Consider the following 20,112-nt stretch of genomic DNA (forward strand, 5'->3'; position numbering starts at 1 on the left):
TACAGAATGATAAAATTAGGGTGTGGACATTATACTCCAAGGATACACAACAGGATCCATAGACAAGAAAAACGTGCGTGTGTATATATATATATAAAATTATATTTATTAAAATATTTTTTTAGAAAAATACAGTATTTATTTACACAAATATATACGCACAAAATACTTTCTCTCTGCACATATGACCGTTTGACAAGCCTCTGATTTCCATGTGTTTTGAATACGACGGAGGTCAATGGAACTTCCTGTGTCCACCATGTGGCACGAGAGAAAACTGAATAATTACGTTATTATATATATATACGGTTTATGCATGTCAAGGATAGACCGCATCAGTCGGTGCTCGAGCCCTAATAAAAATGGATTGGCTTCACCTTTATAAAACCACAGTGGTTCTTACAGTGATTTCTGTCTCTAAAAGGCTTTCACAACAACAACTCTAGAAATTAGTTAATAACAAACAGTTTACACACAAGTCACTTACAAAACCAGTAGCATAAATACAAATGTAACCTCTCATGAAATGAAGCTTGACCTATGCGCAGCTGTAAAGTGCTGCTTTAGTGTTCTATCCTGGCTGCAGCAGCAAAGTGGTTCACAACATGAAGAGGAGTAAGATGATGTCTGGGATGTTTTCAGCAAAAGAAGAATTCAAGTACAGGAAATACACCTTCACATACTTCTTTGTGATTGTCTTGACTTACTACGCCCTTCAGGAAGCAACCATTCCCCATCTGACATCAAAGTAAACAGCCATTTAAAAAAACAGTTTGGCCCAAGTCTGGCACGGAACTATATGGGCACTGTCAGGCATGTTCAAATTACTGAAGCACGTGAGCAAATTCGAGCCTACATTTCGCATTGAGCTCGGATGGGGATTTTTCCTCAGCATTCAATGGTCATACACATGAATTTGCGTGTGTGTCAGTACCCTAATCTGTAAACGTGACAGTGAAGTGCTTTAAAAAGTACAGCCATATCTCACGGTGGAGGATTAAAGTCCTAAGCCCTCTGTGACATGTTGGTCCCTGAATTGCTGTGTCGTCCACAGTCATCTCCTCCTCCAATCACAGCAGAGGAGGTCGGACTTTGCCTGAAAACTTTGCACCGAAAGTTTGAAAAAGGAATGACTCGTAGAGGGCACAGGACTCTAACGAGAGGCCCTGTTACTGTCTTGAATGCTCCAAAGTCCTCAGTGACACTCACAGTACAACAGGACTGAACTGTGCGTCACGTCCTCAGTAATGATAAACTCTGATCTGGTTGTTATCGTCCAGGCCCAGCTGGAGCAGGCCGCTCTTGCTTGAAGGAGCCTGATAGCGAGTGAACAGAGGTCTGGAAGGCAGAGTTAAAGACAACTAATGTGTTTATAAAAACAGTCTGATCAGGAGTGGTGGAATTTAGACAGTGGTTGTAAAGTAGTAAAAGAGTAAGAAAAGAAATACAAAGCTTTCTACTTTCCTCTATTGCTGGACTGTTATTTACTCTACACACACACACGCACACACACAGTCACATGCATGGACTTGACCCTCTCATTTCACTAAGGGAAACATTGAAAATGTGGTAGGAAACATGGAAATACATATATGATTACATTTGTCCCAATACAAAAGAAATACTAAGCTGAAGGGGTTGAAAAATAAACTTAAACTTAAAAGAGTAAAATGTGTTAAGTTTGAATTGATTTCATCAACAGATTATGTTGATATAAAAGTAATACAGTTAAAATAAGTTATTCTGTCTCCTGTAATAAATCGCACATCAAGTTGGTCAATTTATGCAAACTGACTCAACATGACAGAAAAACTTTGCATTAAATGTGACTCCTTACATTACATGGAAAATTGACGTGTACTTAAAGTCACTGTGTTTTTGAGTGTGTGTTCTTTATTTATGTAAATGTATGTGTGTTAGTGTGTGTGGATGAGTATGTGTGATAAAAGGATACACGTTGCTGTCTTTCTTGCGCATCTCCAGCCACCTCTTGTTGCCGTCGATCAGCCCCTGCAGCCTCTGGCCATCTACCTCCGCTGACTTCGGCATGGAGCGCAGACTGCGACCGTGTTCACTTAATAAATAAACAGAGACACACATAGTTTGAGGATCATTGTAAGCACATTTAAGACAGCGAGGGTGTCTATGTCATCTATAATAACAGCATGGTAAAAGATGTATTGTAGGTTACCTAGCAGGCATGTATGATGAGTAAGATGAGGTTGGCCTCATGCTGCTGGAGGTGATCGGGTCTATGGCTGCTCCTGCAGAACAGAACAACAGTTCAGGACCGATAACAATGATAGCAACTGATAAAAAAAACATTACATTAACAACTCTCATTATTGGTGCTTTACTACTCTGAAGCAAAATGAGGCGCATGTTGGCATACTGGGGAATATCTGGCTCCATCGGCTGTTGATGAGGTCCTCAGAGGCCCTCAGCCCACTGCTGATGGGAGTACTGAAGAAAGGGGTGGCTGTGGAGGAGCCTTGGGGCGCCCAGGCCCAGGACGGCTCAGAGAGCCTCATTGGGGGAGGTGCAGCTAAGGAGCTGGGGCCCAGGCTGTGCATCTGGGGCATTACTGGTGCAGAGGTAGGAGCTGGGCTGGAGTGAGGTTGAGACAGAGGCAGAGGGAAGGCTGTATAGGGTGTGACGCTCTGCCTCTGGGCCAGTGAACCCAACGCACCCAGGACGGTGCTGAGCTGGCCTGAGATCTGCTGCAGGGACTCTGCTAACTCCTGCACTTTGTCAGGGACAGTGGGATGACCTCCTGATGAGGGAGTGAGGAGGAGAAGAGAAAGAGAGGACCATGTCAGTGTATCTGGGGATATTTAATAACCTGAGAAGAGTATATGAAATATCTGCAATATAGCAATAATAAAGTGCATATGTCAGGTTCTATGGTCAAACTATGACTACAGTAAGTGTTACCTGTCCCATCTGGAGGGTCCACAGTGCTGCTGAGGTCAGATTCGGTCACATCAAAGGTCACCTTCCTTTCTCCCGCAAGCCGAGACAAATCCTCAAACAGTGGCTATATGCAGAGAGAAACAAGACAAAGTGCAGTTAATAACAGCTGATGTGCCAGTATGAATAGCATTACCTGCCGATTTATCTTTATAGCAGCTGAGAAATGTATACACAAATGTGCACACAAAATATCAGGAATGCAAAAATTAACCAATTTCAAATACCCTCTGCACAGAAAATTTTTGCTTTAGCTTCAGTGTATCAGCGACATCTAAGACATTTTGTTAATACACTACAAACATTCATTTAAAAAGTTAATTGAAAGCGAACTCCATTATTCAGACTCTCATACAGATCACCAGCAGCAAAACTTATTCACGTGAACACAGATGGCAATTAATTAAAATATGAAAACTACATATGTATTATACTTGCATACATTTTGTATGTAGATAAATTATTACCACCACCTGAATTTTTCAGCTATGACTAAAGGTGCTTGTTGACTGCATGAAGTCCTTTGCGCTGAAAATATCAAAGCACTTGACTTAACCTAAAGTGAAGTATTATTGTAACTGTGTGTACTGTAAGATAACAGGTGCAGGCTCTGACCTCTTCAGCCAAAGAGCTCTCTAGCTGCTGGAGTTGCTCCTCTTTCCTACGCAGGAGAGTGTTTCCCCTCTGAACCGTCCGCTGCAGCTCCACCACATTTCTCGCCTCCTGATACAACAAGGGGAAAGCAACCAACTCTTTTTTGAATAAACTCTGTCTCACCACTCATTACACCAATTACTGTTCAGCAGGTGGGTCGCACTTCTCCCTACCTGCTGCAGGTTTCTTATCATCTCCTCAGTCACCCCACCGTCCTGGTTGGGGTCCTGGGAGGAACTGGTCTGGGCCGCCCGCAGAGCTGCCTGTCTCTCCATCAGCCGGCGGCTCTCCCTCTCCAGGAAGAGTTTGGTTTTTTGAATGGATGCGCCATGTGAGGAGATGTAGCGTCTGAATCTGCACACACGGATGTGCTGGAATGAGGGCTGAGGTTAAATAGACACTTGTGCCAGCTCTCACAGATTGTCCTCTAAACCATGAATGTTCTGATCCTGATCAACACTGAACCAATTATCATAATATTATCGTGATATTTATGTTTTCGCAAGCCAGCAATGTAAACAGTGTGTGAGCTCAAGTCACATGAATGCTAAGGTGTCCCCCAGGGATCAGTGCTCGATCCTCTCTTGTTTTATTCTCTACATTCTGCCCCTTGGTACCATCATCTGTCGCCATGGTCTCCATCTTTACTGCTATGTGGATGTTGTCCAGCCTGACATCTGCACTCCAACTTATTCCACCATGACCAATTACCTTGGGGCCTTCTCCCCTTCCTTTTCAGAACTGCTTTTAACAGCCTGTGCTACCTCATCCCTTTACTGAGTTTCAGTTCTTGAGAATCCTTTATCTAGCTTGTAATGTAAAGTGTTTTTGAGTATCTTGAAAAGTAAATAAAATGCATTATTATTATATCATTGTGGCTCTAAAATCACATACTGCGTCAGCTATCTGTACAGTATTCATATAAGCTTTCTGTAACCTATCAGTCAAACACCAATAAGAAGTGATAACTTTTTATTGATCACAGGGCCTTGTTTTCTGCATCTCTGTCTCCTTACTCATCCATGCTGCTGTGGCTGTCAGGCACAGGTGAGAGTGGCGGGTCGTCCAAGTCTTCTACATGCATAGGCGAGTCTCTCCTGCCACTGGAGGGCGCCATCGCCTCTGCTTTCTCTGCCTTCCTTTTCTCCTGTTTAGGTTCTGGTCGGGGGGAGGCGCTCACACCTTCACCTTCTTCCATCTCACTGATTGGACAAAATAAACAAACTTACACAGGAGATCAGTTTAATAATTATATTGGGTGAAACTGTAAAGTAGTAGAAGTAAAGTAAAAACACAGTATGTGTGGATGTCCTGTGTTGGCAACCACACCTGACTCTGCGACTGAGACGGTCGCACCGCTCCTGCAGCAGCGACACCTTGCTCTCCAGCCGCTCCTTGTCCACCTTGGCCCTCCTGCTCTCGTCCCTGGCTCTGTCTCTCTCCTCCCTCAGCCTCTCCTCCTCCTCCTTGGCCTCGCCCCTCTCCTCTCTCGCTCTCTGGATGAGTTCTCTGGCTTGGTGTTTCTCCTCTCTCATCCTCTCCAGCTCCTCCTTCAGCTGGTCCCTCTCCTGGATCAGACGAGGTAAGCTCTGGACACACACATAGGTGGAAAAATGGGAGGGTTGACAGAAGGATGGGTGGGCGACTATAATCTCTCTTTTCAGAAATGTGTCCCACCTCTATCTGTCTGTCCACTTCGTCCTCTTCCTCCCCAAGCTTCTTCCTCTTCCTCTTGAGATCTGCTGCCTGATAAGAGACAGAAAACCATTAGTCCATGTGGTTTAGGTTAGTGCATCAGTAATTAATAGAACATACAGCATGGGATAGAGGACCTTGGTCTGTAACATGGCCTCCTGGCCCTTCAGCTCTTTGGCTCTCAGCTCCATCTGATCTGCCAGATCCTGCAGTTCTGACTCCTAATTGAGGAAATAAGATGTATTCTCTGATACAAAGTGCTGGTTGTTTTAGAAAAACTCAAAATACTGTTTCAGTCCATATACTGGAGACATGTTTTACATCAAATCCATCCATTTAAAACCCCCTTGGCAGTGTTATGGCAGCACAAGTTCATCACTGTATTGTTAGTAACTGTGTATGTCTGGCCTCACCTTGCGAGAGTGTGTAAGCTGTGTCTTTTGTGTCTGTGTGTCGAGCTGCAAGCGGAGTTTCTCCAGTTGGACAGTGTGCGAGGTCTGGAGACGCTCTCTGTCTTCCTGCAGAGTGGAAAGCAGGCGCTCCCTTTGAGCTGTCTCCTGGAACACACACAGACGCACACAGGCAATATTTTAGAACAGGGAACACAATTAGGAGTGAATAGTGTTAAGTGTGTTACTCAAAACCATCTTTTGCTGATATTTCTAACCTATGCTAGTTTAGACTTTGTGAGAACTAACTAGTAAAACAGAATTTCCGTTGATGCCCCACTGGGAAACAAAAGTATACTGTAGCACACTCATCTAAACATATTCTTCTGCTTCCGTTATTGCAAGGGGTACAGGATGAGGGCACGCGTCAGCTTAATGTGAAAAGTAAACACTTGCTGACCTCGTCCAGGTATTTCTCTCTGATGTTGTTCATCTCTCTCCTGTGGTCCTCCCTCAGCTGCTCCAACTTCCTCTCATGATCACGCTGCACCTCCTCCCTCATTTCCTGGAGAACATCAGCTAGCTAGATAGTAACAGTGAAGGTCAGTTTACAGCACAAAAAATATGTACTCAACTCACATTCAAACAGAAATACACATGATGCTGAAGTTCTGTACAGAGTCTGTGTGTGTGTGTGTGTGTGTGTGTGTGTGTGTGTGTGTGTCCGTGTGTTCTCTGACCTCTCGGTGGTACTCTGCCAGATGCTGTTCAGGCCGTGGACTCATGAGCTCCCTCCTCCTCTCTGTAATTCTGACCTTTATACAGATAAAACAGTGCACAAACAGAGACAGGCACAAATACAGAGAGATCATTAATCTGTCTCCCCCGAGTCCAATGCCACCATGTTCCATCAAAATAGGGCAAACACAAACTTTTGCTTCTTGTGCTGTTTATCTCCTCTTTACATAAATATAACACATTAACACAGTGTGGTCATGTATTACACAGAGATCATTTGACGGATAAATAAATTAACAGTCTAAATACATAGAGTTAGAATCCTTTCAATGCCTTTCTTTAAAAAATGAAACAACAGTGCTACCCTGCTGTAGTCCACTGTACAGCAGCAACATTGCACTCCCAAAATAGGCGTTAAAAGGCACAAATCATCGATCTGTGAAACAAAATATGATGCATAACATTTGATAGCACCATCAGAACTGCAAATTCTTGCTCTTGACAAGAAATCAAGACAACAAATAAACTAGAGTTGAGAGCTGAGAGCTGTACTAAAGAGGGTGACAGGGGGGTGAGTCAATAGAACTTGTGTAACACAGCATGTAGCCACCCACAAAAATGGCTTCAGTGTGATCTTTCCCCTACATATGAAAACGGGTATCCAGGTTCGTGTGCCAACTCTCTAACGTCCAGTGAATGGAGGACTGAGATGGTCAAAATAGAATATCAATATCAGTATCAATGCTTTTTGGTTTATATATATATATATATATATATATATATATATATATATATGCCATTTAATGCTTCACAAATAAATGTAGGCATTTATTATTTCTTAAAGTGTGACATGATTATGATATTTCTGTTTTTATATATCTTTGTGTTAGTATTTATTCATTCATACAGAAACCAGATTAAACACAGAACCAACATCAATTTATGTCACAATTTATGAATTGAGTAATTCATTTTTTTCATATTATTTTTTTGGGTGCTTTTAATGGCATATTCATTAACTTTTATTTAGCCATTCAATTCTTTCTTTCTTTTTTCTCTTCTTTTTTTATATTTTACTTTGACCGTTTCACGCCCCCATACCAGCGTGGGCGAAGAAGCTCTATGAGTCATTTGTTTTTCACTCAGATTGCTTAATTTATTTGTAGAGGGACTAAGTACAATATTAACAGTGACTCTGTTTTGAATTTCTCTACTTATTGAACCAAAATCATATAGATTTTTGAGTTTGTCAGGCTACTTGCACCAATATTTGTTGTTCCTAGCGTTTGTGATTAGCTTCAGCTTCAGTTTGTGCAGCCTGAGATGTCCTGTGTAGAAAATCACTCTTAGGGCAAGTCAGGGACAATACGAAGAAATGTAAACACTGAAATTTGAATGACTTAACAATACTAAAACCATCATCCTCAGTCACCTCCTGTTTCAGAGAGCTCAGTTTCTCCTCCCTCTCTTCCTGGAGCCTCCTCTTCTCTGCTTGGAGCTCCTCTTCCAACTCTGCCTTCAGACGTTCTGTGTCCCGCCTCTTTTGGGTCTCCAGTCTGTCGCGCTCCGCCGTTCGCTCTTTCTCGAGAGTGATGCGTAACTCCGTCAGCATGGCCTCACTCTCCTCTCTAAACACAGGACACACACATCAATATCATTATGAGTATAAAGGTAATTACCTGCGAACTGATTCAATATTCTCTGCACACGTGTATTTAAGTGTACATGAAAAATACCTCACGTGTTTCTGACATGGCCTTTGCAGGCAAAAAATTAATTACCACATTAAAATCCTTAAAATGGCACCTTCTCCTTCTCACTCAAATTCCAACATGTGTGAATATGCAAACATTTTTTATTTCACAAGTGTTACTGTTGCACACAAGATGTCTCCTACTTCACTGTGAAGTATTTGCACTGGAGGCTTTAAGTTTCCACATCACACTTGTATTGGACCAGGATTGGCTTCCAAACTATTTGTGATGCTACAAATCATGCTTATAGGCCTGCCTTTTAAAATCGGATTTTCCGTGAGCACAGACAAAAATTTACCCTTGACCACTTTTGATGTGTGTTTGGGATCATTGTCCTGTTGGAACACCCAACTGCAGCCAAGAGCAGCGGCATGTACTTTCTTTAGAGCACCAGATCCACTGGCAGCAAAACAGCCCCACACCAAACAACTACGTTTTTGGTTTCATCAGACCACAGAGTTTTCCTCCAGAAGGTTTTTTCTTTGTCCATGTGATCAGCAGCAAACTTCAGTCGAGCTTTAAGGTGCTGTGTCTGAAGCAAGGGCTTCTGTCTTGCACAGCAGCCTCTCAGCTCATGTTGATGTAAAACACACTTGACTGTGGACACTGACACCTGTCTTCCAGCAGCTTCTAATTCATTGCACACTTGCTTTTTGGTGGGTTTTGGTTGACTCTTGACCACCCTGACCAATTTTCTCTCAGCAGCAGGTGATCGTTTGCGTTTTCTTCCTGACCGTGGCAGTGACACAACTGGGCCATGCACTTTATACTTACAAACATTTGTTTGTACGGTTGATCTCTGGACCTGTGACTGCTTTTGAAATGGCTCCAAGTGACTTTCCTGACTAGTTTAAATCAATAATCAATAAGTCAATAAAGGGGCTCAGCATTCCTTAGACTTCCCCATTGTAGTAGTGTGGCTAGTCCAGTGGGTGTATCAAACAAGCCTGATTAAAATGGGCCCAGAAAGGTCACCAGCTGTTATCAATCAGAATCACTCTACAAAGAACATTTGATTCACACACTTCTCTATAATCACCAGAATTGAAAGTTCAAATGACTGTATGTATGTTTTTGACACAGCAGATTTGCTCACATTTTCAGAAGCAAACTTCATGAATGTTTTTTGTGATAAAGTAGTTTGTGTTCCACTCATTCCTTCACAGAAAAATGAGAGCTGTAGAAATCACTGGAACTGAAGACTGCCATGATATACATGTTGTTTACAAGTCTATGTAAACTTTTGTAGATTTATGAACTGCAACAAAAACAAACTGAAAAGTCATCAGAGCATCAGTCCGGGCTAACGTCTTTCCACTGGAATGCTACACTGAGAACCACTGCTTTGATGCTCCTTTGCGTGATGTGTTAATGTGCGTGTGTGACCTGAGTTTGTGTTGCTGCCTCTCCCTCTCTGTCTGGGCAGACTCTCTCAGTTCCTTCAGCGCCCAGTCAGACTCCTCGTTCAGCCTGGCCTCCTCCTCACTCCTCTTAGACAGGAGACGCCGCCGCAGAGCCCTGGGGAGAGATACAAACATGTGCATTTATGAATTAAGAGTATGATTAAGGTTTGTTTTAATCAAATGTAGATTAAGTGTGTCCCTCTCTTAAGTGTGTCTTGACCCAAGGACTGTTATAAACCCAAACTTTACCACTCACCCAGTGGGAAGTAATCTATTTAGAAGACACAATCATCATTGTCGCTTTGCTGCAACACTGACACACTACAAAACTGTTGAACAAGTACTAGTAGTAGTATCTGAGTTCAGAGGACTTAATGCACTACTGATTACTACTGATAATGCAGTAAAAGTTTGGTGTTATACTCTCCGTGCCTACCTGAGTCTTTCCTCGCTCTCCTCCTTCAGCCTCCTCTCCTCTTCTTCTTCTGATCTCCTCAGCTCCTCCTGGAGGAGACGCATCCTGTTCTCCTTCTCCCTCATCAGATGCTCTCTCTCCTCTTCCACCTCTCGATCAGCCTTCCTCCTCTCCCTCTCCTCCTTCCTCTCTCTCAGACTCCTCTCCTCTCTCTCTGCCCTCTTCCTCTGCTCCTCCTCCTCCTTCCTCTCTCTCAGACTCCTCTCCTCTCTCTCTGCCCTCTTTCTCTGCTCCTCCTCCTCCTCCTCCTCCTCCTCCTCCTCGTCCTCCACCACCTCCTCCTCCTCTTCCTCCTTCTCTCTGTCTTTCCGGACTCTCCAGCTTGCCTCTTCTTCCAGTGAGATCTCTTGGTTTTGTTCAGCGTCTTCAAGTTGGGTGTTGGAAGTGCGGACCAGCCGCCCTCTGGAGGTTTCAGGCCTTTGTAGCCCCGGAGACGTGCCGAGGCCTTCATTTTTTAGTTGGAACCCGACACCTTGTTCTGACCGGGACAGGCTTGAGATGGAAGGTGAAGGGCTGGATTGGTGGAGGACCAGTCGGTCAACCTTGAGAGCTGGAGGGTTGTCTTTGCCAGCAACCTGCAAATGCCTTATGAGAGATAAAGGTGTTATACTCATGCCAAGGTTAATAAAATGCTGAAAATCTCAGAAGATTGCACATAGCTTGCAGTGTTATTCTGTTTAAATAAGTTGTGCATATTTCCTGAATGCCCGTAGCTGCATGTTTCACCAAAATAAACGCAATAGTTTAAACTCTTATTGTACGTATCCACAGGGGCATTTTTGGACACAAGGGATCTCGCCACTTCCCAGCATTGGATGCTCGATGGACGTGCCACTGGGCAGTGTCAGGACATATGATTTACAGGTGCTCTTAGGCTGCTTTCCACCCTGATTGGACAAACGTTTTCACTTGGGCTGTCCGATTTGGAACTGGACCAACATGGCAGCTCGTATGGAAACTTTCTCTGATTTTGATATTTCACCGAAATGTGCTTCTGAAATCATTTTAGGTGAGAAATAAACCATGCCGTTGTTGAATCTGTCTTAATTGCCTCAAGCCCCTGATTTGCATGAAGTAGCCTAGACCTCATCTTTATGCAAACGAGGAGCAGCCAACGTGCCGCCCCGTCTCTTGAAATGCAATGCAGCACTACCAGAATGCATTGCACTGCTGCTTACGTTGGCGGTGAATGACAACTACCACAAGTGACAATAAAACAGCTGAAACTGTTGGGGATACACTGGATCCAAAAAGCTTCCAATTCCTTGTGAAGACACTTCTTTAAGAGTTACTTCTTTAAGATAATGCATCGGTAGCTGTTTTCCAACATCAACACAACAACAAACCTCCGTGTCTCGCCACGCTCCTCATACTCCTCCTCTTCTTTTCTTTCATCTTTGTCATCTTTCTCCAGTGGACTGACAGTACCAGACAGGTCGTTGATGTCCAGAACTTTCTCTGACAGCTTCAGGATACAGGACCAGAACCATTACAAAACAAGGTGACAATAAACAGGTGAATGAGTAGTGTAGGATGGGTGTCACACTGCATCAGTACCTTGACATCTACGGAGGATGACGCTTCCTCGACATTCTTACCAGCCTCAGACTCCTGCAATAACACACAAGCACACCAAGAGTCTCAGTTCTGAATGAACGCACACATGTGTATGCACGTGCACATGTGTACACAAGCAAAAACTGCACAAGCAACACTAAACACTGGAGCGTGCAGTCTTTTTTCCAAAGCGAGGCAGAAACACACACACAGCAGAGGGCAAAAGCAGAGCGTACGTGCAAACACAACCAAGGCCGGCGAGCTGGCAGGTGGACTGTAAAATCAGACAGTCTGCAATATGCAATCGAAGCAAGCAGACACTGAAAATGTCGGAGGCGATGGCGGGAAATAAGAGTCCTATGTCTGGTCAAATCAACCGCCAATCTAAACAGATAGGCTAATAAAAGGCTGCACCATCAATGGGAAAAGCGATCAGATCTATCCAATCCAGTCCTCAGGGGCTCATAAGGATTTGTCCTCAGACCAACTGATATTCCAGTGTGCGAGTGATGACATCGAGGCCAGGAAACACACAGGATGAGACAGCCCCTAAGGCAGTGGAGTTGGATTCTGGGAGCTACATGCATAGATCAGGCAGAACCAGGGTTTGGGTCGGGTGGCGAATGCAGGTGGGGGATGTGAGCACGCACAGAGCAAAACACCGAGCCCTACCTCTGAGGGAAGGGGGCATTTTTTTGTCACATTCTCCATCTTGCCAGCGAGAGTTTTTCTCTCTTGGTCAAGTGTTTTATGGTCGCCCAGCATCGTCTCCTCGTCCGGCTTGGCTGATCGGCCTTGAGCCGTTCCGAAAACCTCGACGACTTCGTCCTCACTCTCCGGGGCAGTTTGAGGCTTTTGAGCATTTGATTCCTCATCTACCTCCAGTGCCTCCCCGTCCGTTTCTCCCCCTTCACTCTGCACACATCTCTCTATCACCTCATCGTCACTCTCCGTCAGTCCCCTCTGGCTCAGGGAGCATCTCTCCAAAGCCTCCTCGCTCTCGCCGCCCTTTACCTCTTCTTCCCTCCCACGGTCTCTTTCACCATTTGTCCCGGCCTCCTCTACCTCGCTCTCATTCTGCCCTCCCGCCTCATCTATGCTTCTCTCAAGCTTATCCATATCATTGTCATTTTTGTCCTCCTCCTCGCTCCCTTCTGCTTTATCACTTTTGAAGCATTTCTTCACAACTTCATCGCTACCTTCCTCAAATTCCTGTTTTTCTTCCTCTTCCTTCTCCTCGATTAAACTCTCCACAGCGTCATCACCCTCCCCATTCTCTTCTCCATCTTTGGTCTCTTCATGCTGCCTTTCAACGCTACTTTCTACTTCCTCATCACCGCCATTTTCCTCTTTTTCACTGTTCTCTTGCATCTCACTGTGTTTTATGTTTCCTGACACTCCACCACCCCCTTCGTCTTTCTCTTCATCATCACCTTCACAGGACTCCTCCTCTGCCTTGTCACTCTCTACCACCTCCTCTTTCTTACTTTCTACAGACCCTTTACTTCCTCCCTGCTCTTCCTCCATCTCATCCCCCTCTTCTTTACTTTTGCGCTCATCTGCTTCCTCTACCTGTGCCTGTCCATCTTCTATCTCTTCTTTCTCCTCCGCCCCACCGTCCTCCCCTTCCCCTCCGCCTTCATCCTCTCCTTTCTCTCTCTGAACATCCTCGTCTTCCAAATCTCCCCCCTCCTCCTCCTCCTCCTCCTCCTCCTCCACCTCATTTAACTCCTCTGCTACCTCCTGTGGAGCAGAGTGTTCCGGTTCAGAGCTGATAGGACCCATTCCCTCCACACTGACATGGTTTCTGCTGCCTGCCAGTGATGACAGCTGGAGGTGGCGGCCCCTCAAAGAGTCCTTGGCGCAGGGGAGTAGGAAGAAGAGTCCATCCATCCCAAATAGAGGCACAAAGCAAGGCGTGCAGAGACACAGGGGAGAGAAAGGACGGAGGAGGGCATGTGAGGGACAAAGAGATCGGGGGTGATGATCTTGACACAACTGCATGCAAAACCGACAGATCAAGCATTTTGCTGGGACAAAATTAGTCACATTAGACAACCAACACGTGAACAATACAGACGGGAAGAACAAATTAAAACATGCATAGAAACAGAAATATTCTGGGACTCGCTCACACTTATACACAGACACACACGCAGGAGCAGGTTTCTCCTCTAAAAAAAGCCATAATGTGTACAAGAAATCACTGAATCTATAATCACTATCTATATTATAGTAGCTCTGCTAAATCATTGGGACGTTGTGTAATTTCAGAACAAAGATCAAATGCATTATCAGCTTTCATTAGCAGGTAATGTGAAAAGTGTGCAAGATTGATAAATTGGGACTGACTTCTTAGTCAGGCGAAAAAATACATAAATCAGAGGGACACTGATGAGGATGAAACCTGCTCCTGACACTTTAGTTTCAGACAGCAAAGCAGTAACAGTGACAGTAGGAGGACAGCAGGACAAAGAGGAAGACACAGTAGCAGCCGTGCCCATAGGACAGATCCCAGCAGCACAGCAGCTACGTGAACACATCCCGGGTTCACAGTGCGAAGGTGACAGGTGTAAAGGTCAAAGAGGTCACATGAGAGAAAGAGAAGCAATAACAGATGGTTTAGAATCACAGATACATGAGACAACAAGAGAAGTCCATTATGGTAGTGATTACACTGAGGATGTGTAGACATATGTTCACAATTATTACTGCCCTAAACCTAAACATACACATTTACATGAATATTAGCATGTGTATCGCACTATTATATTCCTATCCTTAACTGATTAAAATATTTCTAATAATATGATTCAAAGTTATCACAGGCTGCATTTTTTTACCAGAGAGAAAGGTACCTACAAAATCTCTTTTCCAAAGATACAGTAGAAACTAGGGCTGCAACTAATCATTGTTTTCATTATCGACTAATCTGCAGATGATTTTCACAATTAAATGCTGAATCTGTTTCATACAGGTGTACACAGGCGTATAGGTTTCTTAAATAAATGATGAGGTATCAGTGCATTTACTTGCGTACTCACCGTAACCAATTCCAGCATTTTAGGCAGTATCCAAGGCATGTACTATACTTGTATATTTACTGGAACAACACTAAAGAAAATTCTCAAACCATAATCACAATTTCCAGGAGCCCAAAGCGAAGACAGAATTATGAATATACTACATGGGATGCCACAGGTGTGCTTCTAAAATTCCTGTCACCTCATGTAATATGTAATAATCTCTTGTCTGTCACTGTGCAAACATACTATGGCCATTCAAAGAATATGGTACACAGGTGGCACATACAGAACACAGAAATGGTAAAGTAAGGAAGAAAGATGACATAAAGAAAGGGCAACTGGTGGACCGCTGCAAAGGTGGACATGTGAAGTGTGTGTGTGTGTGGTTTTTTTTCTTTACCTGTTGGGACGGTGGCTCAGGGCTGTGGTCTCCAGATAGAGCCAAGTCCTGCAACTCTGGCTCTGTCCTCTCCTCAGCTGGAGCCGCACCACTGGCCTCACTGTCCTAGTGTGCACACACACACACACACACACACACACACACACACACACACACACACACACACACACACACACACACACACACACACACACACACACGGATAAACCATTTTAAGAAAAAACATATTCAGACCAAAAAAGCGCAGTAACCTTCAGGAAACTGTAAAGAAACGAACTGAATCTAAGTTTACAAAATCAACACATTAACAGCTGTTCCCATTTATTAAAATATAGTAATATCAGGTCTACCTCGTACTGTAGGCCTCCTCCAAGGGCATCCAGATCCAGATGAAGGTTCTTCAATAATCGGTCTGAACCGCGAGGACTCGGCTGAAAAAGTGACATTATCTTCTTTGATAGGGATATATAGTAAACATTTAAGAGCCATAGGTGGTCCAACCACCATCTTTCATTGTCTTGCATTTCTCTTAAGGTTCTACTCTACCTCATTTTCTGAGATTTTCTCATCGTCATTGTCATCTTCATCATCATCATCGTCAAAGCCAGGCAGATTGAGGGACACCCTCTCCTCCTGCCTGCTGCCCAAAACACTCGATGCTCCACTGCTCCGGGGGCCCTGACAGAGAAAGAATTTAGAAACTACACTGTAACTGTAGGCATCTGGGTTAGAGGCTAGTGACAGGCTAAAGATTCAAATGCATATCGGATGTTCCTTCATATAGCACTAGGGTCGTACTCCAATCGATGTCTTTAGGGGCTCCAGTCCTCCAGAGCTGCCAATGGAGCGCCGGAGAGCGGGGGCAGAACCGGAGAGTGGGCCTGGGCCCGGGGCATCCAGACCTCTCAGAGGAGCCAGGCTGCCAAGAGGGGATGGTAGGGGTCCCAAGGCCGAACTCAGTGTCTGTAGAAAAAGAGACACAGTTAAAGAAGTAAGCACATAGACTAAAAAATGGAAACACTTAAATAATTCATTAAATTTTGATTTCTTACTGTAGTTTCTTCACGGTCTCCAGGTCATGTCAAACCCTGATTCTTAATCACTTAATACTGAGTATTTGTTGACCACAGGTCAAGTCTGATAGTCTGATAGTTATGTTTGGTAGTGCTTTAGCTAACAGCTGCACAGTTTACACTTTAGCATCCCTACAGAAAAGCACCCAGTCTTAAAGTGATTGTTGACTGTTGTCTTGGCTTTCAGCCTGCCTTTTCCCAATCATACGTTGTTCCTGTTCTCTTATAGTGTGTAACACAGAATGAAGCATTTCTCCCACAAAAAAACTACTACTCACTCCAGGAGTCTTCAGTGGCTCCTTCTTCTTCTTCTCTTTCTTCTCCTTCTTCTCTTTCTTCTTCTTCTTGTCCTTGTCCTTCTTCGCCCCTGCGCCGCCCGCAGAGGCCGCGAGCTGGGCGCGCTCACGCTCCTGGGCCACCAGGCGGCGGTAGTGCTCGTCGCAGGGGTGATCCCAGGTGGACTGGCCCGAGGAGAAGTTGAAATAGTAGATGTCCCCCGTCACATCCTGGCTGCAGGGGGGGAGGAGGAGGGGGGAGAGGAGGGGGGTCACTTCAGCACCTCCGAAAAGACCCAGGAAAGGGAGGGAGAGGTGACGGGTGGATGGGAAGGTGAACGGAGAGAGGTCGTGCTGTCACCTGAAACTGAACGCTGCACCACGTGAACTATATAAGTCAATACAACACTGTCTCGAAGGCTCCTTGGTTTGTTTTCTCTATAATTTCTTATCAGCCTCTGAGATGATAGGAGCACACACAGAGGAGAAACGGTGGAAGTGTATTTCCCTTGCTTGAATAAAAGGTCCAATAGTGTCTTAAATTATAGAGAAAAATAGGTTTGTTGCTTTATCAATCCTACACAAACCCTCAGGACTCTTCTGTAATGTAAGAGGCATTACTTAAACAATTTCACTGCGGCTGGCATCTCCCTGGAAGATGCTGTTAAGAGAGGGTTGCTATGCACCTCCACCATCAGGTGTCAAGAACAGACCTTCACCCTTGATTAGCTGCTAGAACACAAACACTCCTGCGCAACGTTATTGTCAAACAGAACTTGCTGCTAGGACAGCCTGTATCTTTGGTGCCTCACTGGGAATCGCCAAGACTGTTTAGACTGTGGGTGGCCATGCTGCCAGGGACACCAGCTCCTCTCCTCGTACTTACCAAGGCTTCCACTCGGGAGGCAGAGGGGCAACAATGCCCTCCCTGGCCAGCCACAGGAGCTCCGGCTCACCGTTGGGATCAATGCCAATCTCTCTTGCGTACTCTTGGATCTCTGATGAGAGACAGAGAAAAGGAGAGAAAAGAGTTGTATGAGACTGAATGTTACATTATACAGCATCTGGAAGATTTAACAGCTCATTAAGTGAGTCACCCACAAAACTAAACATAATACAAAGGAATAACAAAAGCTTGTTGTAAATACTATAATGAAAACTACATGGTGACACTGCAGGCTTCCCATTCACATGTGTGAACCAATCAATCAATCACCAATATTTTCTCAACCAATGAGCTTCCAGTTAATGTTACCTGCAGCTGGAAGGTTTATTCATTTTCATTGTTCAGTATCCTACACAAAGAGTCAACCATATCTTTGCCTGCTGCCATACCCAAGTCATAACTCTCGCACTTGTGTACCTTGTTCAGAGGGTATATAGGTGTCATCATAGTCCTCTTCAAGGATCAGCTGGTCTCCTATGAGAGCAGCTGCAGTCATGGTTACTGCAGGCACACGGGGAAATGCTAAGCAGGATGACAGACACAAGAAAGGGAGATATACTGGTTAGAACAAAGTTATAGACATGCACAAGATTGTCAGCCTAAGCTCTCCACAATGCTGTGCACAATACGCCCTCCTTTCTGGGAGAAAACTGCTGGGTTTACCTTGATTTATGCTCAGCTAATAAATTTTTTTTTAAATCGAGCTTGATTGTTGTACACACACAAATGAGGTGTTATTACAACTCACACTGTGCATCGATAAATCCGCAATAACATGTCGATAACACATGAATATCGACGTCATATTAAGGACAGTATTGTGTGGGACACCAAGGAAAGAGACGAGCTAAGCTAATTAAGCTAGCATGTCAGCTAACTAGCTGGGCGCCATCTAGCTACTTAACGTTAGCTCAGAGCTAAGTAAGTTATTTGAAAAACAGCTTATTCTTGATAAGTGGTTTACCTTCCAAACTTTATATCGGTTTCTCATTAGCCTTTTTGGTAGTATGGATTTGTTGTCAGTTAAAGATGCAAACGACAGGAAATATGCGAGAGTAACAGCTCATCTCCAAGGACGCTTCCCCTGTTTCCTGTTGACGATGGAAACGAGGCTCTGATTGGCTGGGCAGCATGAGGCGTTCAAGGGTCGTCGTAAGCTCCTAATTAGTCAACATATACACAGCTACTATTGTATCAACATAGCGACATTTAATTCCTAACAAATGTGTTGTCAGTGGCTTTTGTTTGTTTTAAAATGTCACAGAACCGCATTTGATTCAGCACTAGAGCATGAATGATGCATGTATTTTTTTTTTAATGTACCAATAATAATGCAAGCAAAATGGAGAGGTGGAATGAAACAACAATAATGATTGTGAAATACATTCTGCCTATGTGTGTTGTGAGATGGCATCCACCTTGAATCTGTTTTCCAGTGGATTGGGTCTTTCATGTGTATGAAAGTGCTGTTTCACGCTGCATCTGACAGTATAAATACAAAGACTCAAATACCACTTTCCATTTGATTTAGCTGTCCTCAAGGGCAAAAACAAGTATGGCTGGATGTCGTGGGGGATGTGCTGTCGAGAGAGCTCCAGTCCTCCTTCCACAGTCATGACTGTATCCATCCTCCTCTCACTCTTTTTTCTTTCTCTGTTGGAGTTTTTGGACAAAAGTTGCACCTTGACGCTCAGCATTTGTGTGCTGTTACTATACTTCTGCCATCTCTGCTTCAAAGCAGCAGCTGGTCCTGGTGTAATGTCTCCCTCAGTGGTCACATTATAGGAAACAGGAGGTATTTACTCTGTTGTGTAATAATCACAGCCATGTCCTTAGCATAGACTCACCCCTCCTAATTTAAAGGTGCTAAACATTTTTATGACATTTCCAGCCACCATATCTGGCATCAAATACAGGTTTACATATGAAACCACAATATAAGTATAATTCTTTTGACAACTATTTTTTATTAAACTTTGTGTAATACTTTATAGTGACTTGTAATTCAAGGAAGTGCTCTCTTTGTTCAAACAGCTTAGCAGGAGTGAGTGTATTTTTTTACAAAGGGAAAAGGTGATGTTTTTCACATGTGTCTTTGCAGGGGAAGTTGGATGCAAGGATCCCTGTGGTTTGGCAAATTACATTTTCTTTGCCCAAGCCTCTCATTCACAGCTTGGGGGCTGAATTAACACTGTGTTGCTAAATGATGCCTTTATCCAGGCCCGGAGCCAGGATGTGACATCAGATTGTTGACACTATTCTCATGCAATCGATTGTTGCCTGTTGTCTACTACAGAGTAAATTAGCAGCAAGTTTCCTGTTCAGGGCTTTACAAAGATTTTCAAATATTTTATCTGGTGTAGTATGTGCACGGATTATAGCTTTAAATAAATAACACAATCTCCGTTTGGCTTCTGTCATCATTTTTTCACTCAGGGTTTTAACCACAAGAGGGCAGACGAAGGGAGGACTGATGCAACAAGACTGATTCACTTGCCAGTTAGACTTTAATCTACCTCTCTGACATAGAAACTGCAGTGATGAACTGGATTGAGTAAATATATCTAACTCTCTGGTTTAATGTCCTGCCAATAATGCAGTACATTTTCAAATATCCCCTCCATCACGACATATATTTCCTCCCCTCTCCTTTATCAGTTATGCTTCTTTTTGGTATTAGGTACATACTATTTGATGATACAAGTCTAAGGAAACACATAGACTACTGTAACAAGAGATAATATGTAGCAAATAGCA

General features: G+C 43.9%; 1 protein-coding gene across 1 annotated transcript; it reads right to left on the minus strand.

The window, feature by feature from the left end:
• Nucleotides 1–86: 86 nt before the first annotated feature.
• On the minus strand, nucleotides 87–18,502 carry cep164 (centrosomal protein 164). The gene is made up of 27 exons (XM_084351709.1): nucleotides 18,320–18,502; nucleotides 17,773–17,877; nucleotides 17,296–17,407; nucleotides 16,413–16,644; nucleotides 15,860–16,024; nucleotides 15,608–15,739; nucleotides 15,412–15,492; nucleotides 15,062–15,166; nucleotides 11,636–11,689; nucleotides 11,425–11,543; nucleotides 10,040–10,663; nucleotides 9,587–9,718; nucleotides 7,879–8,074; nucleotides 6,449–6,523; nucleotides 6,169–6,291; nucleotides 5,733–5,876; nucleotides 5,457–5,540; nucleotides 5,302–5,370; nucleotides 4,954–5,213; nucleotides 4,641–4,826; nucleotides 3,798–3,978; nucleotides 3,586–3,693; nucleotides 2,935–3,037; nucleotides 2,393–2,773; nucleotides 2,192–2,264; nucleotides 1,955–2,074; nucleotides 87–1,338 (listed from the first exon to the last, which is right to left on the minus strand). Exons 2-27 carry the CDS (start codon nucleotides 17,849–17,851, stop codon nucleotides 1,242–1,244), a joined length of 4,035 nt encoding a protein of 1,344 aa, XP_084207835.1. The 5' UTR covers nucleotides 17,852–17,877; nucleotides 18,320–18,502; the 3' UTR covers nucleotides 87–1,241.
• Between the last annotated feature and the right edge of the window lie 1,610 nt (nucleotides 18,503–20,112).

Source organism: Pagrus pagrus, assembly GCF_965226575.1.
Source record: "Pagrus pagrus genome assembly, chromosome: 4".
NCBI lineage: Eukaryota > Metazoa > Chordata > Actinopteri > Spariformes > Sparidae > Pagrus > Pagrus pagrus.